This window comes from Lactuca sativa, chromosome 1, assembly GCF_002870075.4.
Source record: "Lactuca sativa cultivar Salinas chromosome 1, Lsat_Salinas_v11, whole genome shotgun sequence".
In the NCBI taxonomy this organism is placed as follows: domain Eukaryota; kingdom Viridiplantae; phylum Streptophyta; class Magnoliopsida; order Asterales; family Asteraceae; genus Lactuca; species Lactuca sativa.
Window position 1 is genome coordinate 235,677,386 of NC_056623.2, and position 8,996 is coordinate 235,686,381.

Consider the following 8,996-nt stretch of genomic DNA (forward strand, 5'->3'; position numbering starts at 1 on the left):
ATATCTTTCCATAGAAGTAGATATAAGCAATGAGAGGCCAAGGTATCGACTTTATACCTCAAAATGGTTGTCAAAACAGAGTAAACCGTAAGCTCGAAGTTTAGTGAGTTCCCCAAAATACCACATACCATACATACATATCCGCTCGAAGTTGTAACGAGTCTATTTCACCCCCCAAGTTTATTTCACCCCTAAGTCTATTTCAACTCAATCGATACTTTTCAACTGAACGGGTCTATTTCACCCCTAGTTCTATTTCAACTCAATTGGTGTTTTTCAACCGAATGAGTCTATTTCACCCCGATTCTATTTCAACTCAATCGATATTTTTCAACCGAACGGGTCTATTTTACCCCACATCTATATATATATATATATATATATATATGTATATATATGTATAACATACATGCATATCAATAAGAGTCACAAAGATAACAATCACATACATACATATCAACAAGAGTCATATAGACAACTAGCATCCTACAATCATAACCCAGTGGGTCGGCATTGGTACATTTGACCCACGAGTATAGTGAAGAGACTCACCTGAACTACTCAACATAAGCTCAACAACTACCTCAACAATAAAATATCCAAACCAAACTTCCTAAAGCCAAATCAAGACCAATCCTTAGTTAAATACTAAATTTTACCCAAGTTTGACCAAAAGTTAAACCAATCAAAAAGTTAATGGTAAAAAATCCCACAGTAGGCCGCCATGTTCGTGACCAAGCTTTTGTTACGTCTTGGTGGCCTCGAGACAAAACAGTCGTGAAGACTACCCTTTTCTCACGTCGTGAAGGCTAATCCTCCACATCGTGAGAATAACTCTTGCCTTCTTAATGCATTAAGCTCTCAATCCTTTAACCCCACTCATTCATACTTTCCATAAGGCTCTCATACACCCAAATGTAACATAAAAATCCTTACTTTATGGTCATGCATGTCCAATACATATCCTTTCCAAAACTAGGTCAAAAAGGGGTAAGAAATGGGTCAAAATCCCATGCATGACATCAAAACTACTTGTAAGCTCATATTTGAAACATACAATGTTCTTGGGACCTTTGAGAGCAATAAAGTTGCAAACTTTATTCCCAACTCTCACTCAAAACTCTTTAAAATGGACCAAAACACCAAATACACTTAGATCCAAAGATGAAATGTAATAAAGCTTGGAACTGTTTGTTTGAATGAATAACTGCTTGAAATGTTCTAAACTGCAACAAACCTAAGACTACTTCACAAATTAGTTTTTTACTAAATGTTGTTTGGGGAAAATTGAAGTGTCTGATTCTTTTTATTTTATCCTTCGGTATCATTATTTGTAGGTGAAAGGGACAAACCTGCAACAAATCAATTGCCTGAAGCAAATTCGTTGTCTGATGGGTTTGTTGATAGATCTACTGGATCTCTAACCCCTTTAGTACCCACAACACCAAATCGAGAAGAGGAAGTGACTGATTATAAGGAGGAGAAACTAGTAGAAGTTGAGTTAAGTCCTGATTTGATAATGAATGATTTTCAATCATATGAAGGTGATAATGGAAGTCAATAGCTAGCAAGAACGTTCCCTCTACTTACAAAACCATCAAGAAAAATTTCAACTTGTTTATTCGTTGTTTGATTGGTTTTCAAAGGTGGTTGTTGATATTGATACACACACCCACCTTCAAATTTTCCTTTACATTACCTTGATTTTCAACTCTCTCCATCTCACACACCAAACAGTCTGTACACAACTAATTTCAATTAAAATGTATAAAAACAAAAGTAAAGAAAACCCTATTAAAAATCCAGGGTATTGTGATTACACCATCAAAATAGATCCAAAACAGGGGAATGTGACGAGAGATGTTAATCCAAACACACTCATAAAGAGGCTAGCTAAAAGCAAAAAGCCTGTAGAGGTTTGGGGTGCTTCGAACACGAAGCCAAATCCACATATCAAAAATAAAATTTCCAAACATGCAGATTAATGGTGGTGATGGGTTGGAGAAGAAGAACATGGGTGTGTCTTTTTTAATTTCTTTATTTATTTAGAGAGAGAAAGACTAGTTTTATATTTAATAATAGTAATATTTTAAAAAAATGAAAATTAAATTCATTAAGAGTATAATAATTTTTTTAGTTTGACAAGTAAACTTATCAACCCAAAAAAATTACGGTTTGAACAAAAATACATTTTTTTTTTTTTTGTAAAAACATTTTTGCACTTTAACCATGGGTTTGTAAAATTTGTTGATTTATTAGGTAAAGAATCGATTAAAGGTGACAGGCTCATGTACCCGATCCGTTGCTTTAACCCGAAACAGAAAATTACTTCTTCGGTTCTTCCTTTTCTTCTGTCCTAAATTTGTGTTGTACGGCAACCATCTTTCTATCTCCTTCGCTCTCCCTGAATTTCTCTCTCACATCGTCGGAGACGAAACGGGATCTAGGGTTCAACCGGTCTCCGCCCGCCGTGCAATCGGTAGAACCCCTTGTCTGTTTTATCGATTATAATTTAGACTAGAGAATTTGAAGTCCGAACGACGAAGTAATAAAACATTTAGCAACTTTTAGACGTCATCTCAGCTTCGTTTTGTTTCGTATTGCTTCAAACATTCTCATTAGTTGTGATTTTGAGTTTCGAACGAACAAAATTTTGAGCTTTAATCTCAATTAGTCCAATAATAACGTAACTGAACGTTGTTTATTACCAGTTCATCATGTTAATTGAACCCTGTTATCCTTTTGTTTTTAGATTAGGAATGTTATCGTAGGTATTGAATCATTTTTAATTTGCAGTTGAACGTTTAGAGGGGTACGTTTAAACTTTTTTCACCATAATTAATTTAGTGACCCACAAACCCTAATCTGTTACCAGGATGTAGGTATTGGAGATTGTAAGGTGTTTGCATTTGTTTTCTTGTTTCTAGTCACATTATACTTTATATATACACCTCTGTACACAAAACCCTCTTCAGAACATTACAGTTTTATATTACTTTTTAGGCCAGCAATGCTAAAAATCTTGATCTTTTTCCACACAAAAGGCTGTAATTTTGATGCAAGTGTTTGAGCAACCTGTAAGGAGAAACTTTATGTATATTTCTTTTGCTACAGTTTTATTTATTTCGATCTTCATACAGGTCAATCCATCTTATCCAAAAGCCATAAGTGCAAGAATCTAGAGATTGAAGTGCTTTATGACAACAAACTGACGAAAAAATGAGCTATTCATCTGATGACGATAAACCCTTGATTTTTAGAAGGAATGCAAGACCTGATACAGTGAAGTCTTCTTCTCAGCCTTCCAAACCTTCTCCTAAACCAAGCAATGATGAGGTGGATTCTGAAGATGATAAACCACTAAGTTTTAGAATTTCAACCGTATCAAAGGGAGACACCAATCATGCTAAAAAAGGACCAGGTACAAGTGTGTCCCCACTTCCAAAACCATCAGTAAAAGATGAAGATTCTGATGATGAGAAACCATTGTCTTCAAAATATAATTCCAAGTCCAAAGTGGGATCATCTAATAATCATAAACCAGTGGTTCCCAAAGTTCATCAAAATGGTTCTGCATCAAAGGATAATACTCAATTGAAGAATATTGGGTTGAATAAGAGACCACCAGATGAGGAAAGATCTGCTTCTGTTAAAAAGCCAAAGCTTTCTGATTCTGTAACACCTGTCAACCACAAACCAGTAGCTTTGAAAGCAGAAATTAAGTCAGATGATGATGATGATGATGACGATGTTCCCATATCGCAAAGAATAAAGAAACAAGCTCCATCAAGTAGTAATAAATCTTCATCTGTAAAACAAAAGGTGATGAAAAAGAGTTCTTCATCTTTAAACCAAACCAACAAGAAGTCAAAGAAGATGATGAAACAGAAACAATCAAAGTATTCTAAGCCATCAAAGATCCCCCCTGGTTCTGGTGAAGGGCAGAAATGGACAAGTTTAGTTCATAGTGGTGTAATTTTCCCACCTGAATACAAGCCTCATGGGGTTAAGATGCTATACAAAGGGAAGCCTGTTGACTTGACTCCTGAACAAGAGGAGGTGAACCTAATACATACTTTCCACTTCATCTTTTTTCTTTTACAAAAAATGAACAGGAAATAGTAATGTGCACTCATTTATTTGTTTATTATAGCATATCATACCTTCATTGCTTTCTATTACATTATTGTACCTTAAGTAGATCTTTTAAAGTACAATGTTCTGATAAAAAAAGGTTTTGAAGCGGAATGCTGTAATCGGGTAGATTCTTTGAAGTACATTGTCTTCTTGAAACTACAATGCTGTAATAGAATGAAATGAAAGCAAAATGCTATACTAAACAAATTAATAAAAGTACATTGGTTTTTTTGTTTTGTTTTTAGTCCCTTGAAGAAAGAAACTAGTTGGATGTATGCATGATCATCATATTCTTATTTTACACATTTACAGGTTGCAACAATGTTTTCAGTGATGTTAGACACAGATTACATGGCCAAACCTCAGTTCAAAGAGAATTTCTGGGGTGACTGGAGAAAGATATTGGGAAAAAATCACACAATTCAGAATTTAGAAAACTGTGATTTCAAACCAATATATGAGTGGCATCAAGCTGAAAAAGAGAAGAAGAAGCTAATGACAACAGAAGTAAGTTACTTAAAGATTCTTCCTTTTTTTGGTATTATCAGCAATCATGATAATTATTGTTTTTGTTCTTCAAGATTCAACCTATTTTCTCATTAGTAATGCAAGAATTGATTTTTTTAGGAAAAGAAGGCCATAAAAGAGGAGAAAATGAAGATAGAAGAGAAATATATGTGGGCAATTGTTGATGGTGTCAAAGAAAAGGTGATCCCTAGCCTTGATTTATTATTTTTAATATCGTGAAACTGTCTTTTATAATGAAAATGACAATAATACGTACAAGGCTAACATCAATGTGGACTTTATATTATAGGAATCAATGGTGGATTATGCTACCTATATAATAATTGGAGCAAAAGAACTTAGGGCCCATTCCTTTATTTGGTTTTTCTTCATCTTTTACTAGTGGGTGACATTTTCATGTCAGAAAATTTCTTCATTTTTTACACCATATAAGTAGGGAGCCTTTTAGATCAAAATGCTAAATAGCCAAACCAAATAGGACTTCAAATCTTTTACAAATTGTGTCAAATACAAAAGAAAAAGCAATGTAGTTCCGTTTATTTTGTTATTATAGAATCTTACTTACATTTCTTTTTATTAGATCATTGTGCTTAATTTTTTATGAGACATTGTTATGTACTTTGAAAAAACTTAGCCAATTTTTTGTATCAGTGAACATATCCATGAACCTACATTCCTATTTCTTGCATTTAACCCTAAAAAATATACAAAACTTGTATATTGGTGTATAGGTATGTGAGTCTTGAGCAAATGGAAATCATATTATTTGTAGATAGATGTCATCCTAGAAAGCAACATCTGTTTTTCTTGAGTTTGTATCATATAATTTTTTTTTTTTTGATCATGAGTTATTTGATTGCAAAGAGGACCAATGTGTGTGCTGCATTATAACTAAGGTTTCAAACATAATATATATTCAAAATATGCTCTGCATTTCTTTTTTGGCTAAATAAATATTTACTTTCATGATGGTGTAGGTTGGTAATTTCAGAGTTGAGCCACCTGGGCTATTCCGTGGGAGGGGGGAACATCCAAAGGTTTGAATGACAACTTTACCCCTTCATTGAATGAAGTATTTAAACTTATTTCATTAGAAAATAAATTTATATAATTACAAATTTACTAGATGGGAAAGCTGAAAAAACGAATACGCCCAAGTGATATTACCATAAACATCGGAAAGGATGCTCCAATTCCAGAATGTCCAATTCCTGGTGAAAGGTTTGTTTTTTTTTTTTAAAATATAAGTATAAGTATTGTTGATATTATTAAATATAAAAACTAAAGTACATAAATGTAATGTGATGCACAGGTGGAAGGAAATCAGGCATGATAATACTGTGACATGGTTAGCATATTGGAATGATCCAATCAATTCAAAGGAGTTCAAGTATGTGTTTTTAGCTGCTAGCAGTTCCTTGAAGGGTCAAAGTGATAAGGAAAAATACGAGAAGGCAAGGAAGCTGAAGGTAATTATTATAATTATTATTATTATTTATTAATATGAATGTAAGTAAGTAATGAAAGAATGTATGTATGGTATATAATAGGGGTATATAGAAGGCATAAGGAAGGCTTACACTAAAGATTTTGGAAATTCGGATGTGACAAAGAGGCAAGTGGCAGTGGCTACATATCTCATTGATAAACTCGCTCTCAGGGCAGGAAATGAGAAGGTACAAAATTTTTATTTATTATTATTATTTTTTTTTCAGTTTAAAATATATATTTATTTATAAGTAATTGTTTTTCCAGGATGATGATGAAGCTGATACAGTAGGCTGCTGCACATTGAAAGTGGAAAACGTGGAGCCTGAGCCTCCAAATATCCTAAAGGTTTTTTCTTTTTTTTTTTTAAAAAAAAAAAGAAAATTAGTGAGAGCAAAGTACATTGCTATTTCCTGTAATCTTGAGTTTAATTTGTTTTGTTTTGGACAGTTTGACTTTCTTGGTAAAGATTCTATAAGATACCAGAATGAGGTTGAAGTTGAGCTTCCTGTCTTCAAAGCAATCCAACAGTTTCGAACAGGTCCGTTGACTTTTTGACCTTTTGTGTTTTAAATGTATTTATAAATTGTAAGTAAAAAAAAAAAAGAAAGTGATAAATATATTTATATATTGCAGGTAAAGCGGGAAATGATGATCTGTTTGACAAGTTGGATACAAGTAAATTAAATGCTCATCTCAAGGAATTAATGCCTGGTCTTACTGCTAAAGTTTTCCGTACTTATAATGCATCCATCACTTTGGATGATATGGTAACATACATACATACATATATACCCACCCACCCTTGTTAAATATATAATCAATTTTTTTTTTTTTTTTTATAGTTTCTAACTTTTTGGGTGAATGCAGTTGACAAGGGAAACCAAGGGTGGAGATGTTGCTCAAAATCTAGTCGTTTACCAACATGCAAATAAGGAGGTAATTATTTACAACAAGGAGGGCATTTATGTCCCAAGTTGAACTAATTATATATAATTTTCATTTTTTTTGTAGGTTGCAATCATATGTAACCATCAACGTACTGTTTCAAAGTCTCATAGTGCACAGATGACAAGGTTGAATGAGAAAATAGATGAATTAAAGGTAATAAATTTAGATCTCGATCTTATATATATATTTTTTCTTCTCTCGATATAGTTTCCCTACTTTTTTACATTTTGTGGGTACTGTTTACATTTAAATGGGAGGGACCCGCATTGCAAATGAAAATGCATTTTAGTTTAAAGTGTAAACTTCCATTATTATTTTGTTTAAAATTTTGAGCCTTATTTATTATTTTTGTTTATAGGGTGTCATAAAAGAGTTGGAAAGTGATTTGGCTCGTGCAAAGAAAGGGAAGCCTCCATCAAACAAAAATGGTCCTGATGGAAAACCAAAGAGGAACTTGAACCCTGAAGCGTAATACACTATTAAATATTAATTTTCTAGGGTTATTTTTTTTTTTATCATGAGAAGGGCATTTTCGTCTTTTTAACAGACAAGACAAAAGTTCAAGATCAAGTCCCTGTTCTACTTTTTAGTGGGTGGGACAAAAACTGATACCTGTGTCCCACCTTGGATTCAATGCTATATGTGTTGTATTCTTGCATAATAAATAGAGATATAAAGCATGTTGATTAATGAAATAATTGGGGGAAAAATGCAGGTTAGAGAAGAAAATAGCTCAGACCAATGCAAAAATTGAGAAAATGGAACGTGATAAAGAAACCAAGGAAGATTTGAAAACAGTAGCACTGGGTACTTCAAAAATAAACTATCTTGACCCCAGAATAACTGTTGCATGGTGTAAGCGACACGAAGTTCCAATTGAGAAGGTAACAAACAACTAACAACATATTTTTCTAATTTATGTATTTTGACCAATTTATAAAGTTAATTGATTTTTACTTTTACTGAATCTTTTGCAGCTTTTTAACAAGTCTTTACTGGCAAAGTTTGCGTGGTCAATGGACGTGGATCCCAGTTTCAGATTCTGATTTTGACAGTTTATAAAAATTAACAAAAAGAGGTCACAAAAATGATCTACGACCTTTTCTTACATTTTTTTTTAGTTTCGTTTTTAGCGACTATTGATTGATAGTTTATGTTGTATTACCCGTATTTTAAGTCAATTCAATGATGAGTTGCTTTCTCTAATCAATCCCCTGTGGCCAACTTTCTGTTTTCCATTTTATTCTTAAGCATGCCTTCCTTATGCAAGATGTAGTTTCATTTGTCTGTTTTTAATCTATCCAACTACATCGCATTGTGTTTTTAATTTTTAATTTAGTTTTTGAAATATCTATCAATGAAGGTAGATATTTCAAAGTACAATGATGTAATGAATGAAATGGAAATAAGATGTTACAGTAAACAAATAGATGGGAGTTCATTGCTCTTTTTTGTATTTATTCTTATCTTGATTTCTGGTCATTTTGGTGGAATTTTGCTATAGCATGTTCAAAGAGACTACATTATAGTATTTCGGATATATTTATGCATTAACATATTCAAACATTTCAGATTTTTGAACCGACTAAAAAATGTTGATCTTAGTTCTTATTCATTTTGGTAGTTTTCTTACAACATAATGTCATCTAACATGTGAACTTGACATTAAAATGGACCTACCTAGAAAGAAAATAAGGCGTAACTTGACTCCGTTACAATGGACAATGCTTAATCAAACATGTTTTGGTAATTGGCTCGACCTGCATAGTAGGCGTTGGATCGCCTTCTTATTCATCATGTCCTCAATGATGAGGTCAACCTAATCCATCCTTGCTCCATCAACAATTTTAATTTGGGGGCTAAAGGTCAAGAACTAACATATAGTCCCAGTG

General features: G+C 33.0%; 1 protein-coding gene across 1 annotated transcript; it reads left to right on the forward strand.

Annotated features, from left to right (window-relative positions):
* The first annotated feature begins 2,202 nt into the window (after nucleotides 1-2,202).
* LOC111896260 (DNA topoisomerase 1 alpha) lies at nucleotides 2,203-8,314 on the forward strand. The gene is made up of 16 exons (XM_023892265.3): nucleotides 2,203-2,479; nucleotides 3,141-4,059; nucleotides 4,450-4,644; nucleotides 4,765-4,845; nucleotides 5,643-5,702; nucleotides 5,792-5,886; nucleotides 5,978-6,134; nucleotides 6,216-6,341; nucleotides 6,421-6,501; nucleotides 6,604-6,694; nucleotides 6,790-6,923; nucleotides 7,024-7,092; nucleotides 7,168-7,257; nucleotides 7,463-7,572; nucleotides 7,820-7,988; nucleotides 8,082-8,314. Exons 2-16 carry the CDS (start codon nucleotides 3,220-3,222, stop codon nucleotides 8,148-8,150), a joined length of 2,367 nt encoding a protein of 788 aa, XP_023748033.1. The 5' UTR covers nucleotides 2,203-2,479; nucleotides 3,141-3,219; the 3' UTR covers nucleotides 8,151-8,314.
* The last annotated feature ends 682 nt before the right edge of the window (nucleotides 8,315-8,996 follow it).

What these genes read in the sequence shown, in the direction of transcription:
- LOC111896260 (XM_023892265.3), top strand. Translation starts at nt 3,220, where the DNA reads ATGAGCTATTCATCTGATGACGATAAACCCTTGATTTTTAGAAGGAAT. An exon ending in TGTCCAATTCCTGGTGAAAG is followed by an intron (nt 5,887 to 5,977) that starts GTTTGTTTTTTT and finishes TGTGATGCACAG; the next exon opens with GTGGAAGGAAATCAGGCATG. An exon ending in AGAAGGCAAGGAAGCTGAAG is followed by an intron (nt 6,135 to 6,215) that starts GTAATTATTATA and finishes GGTATATAATAG; the next exon opens with GGGTATATAGAAGGCATAAG.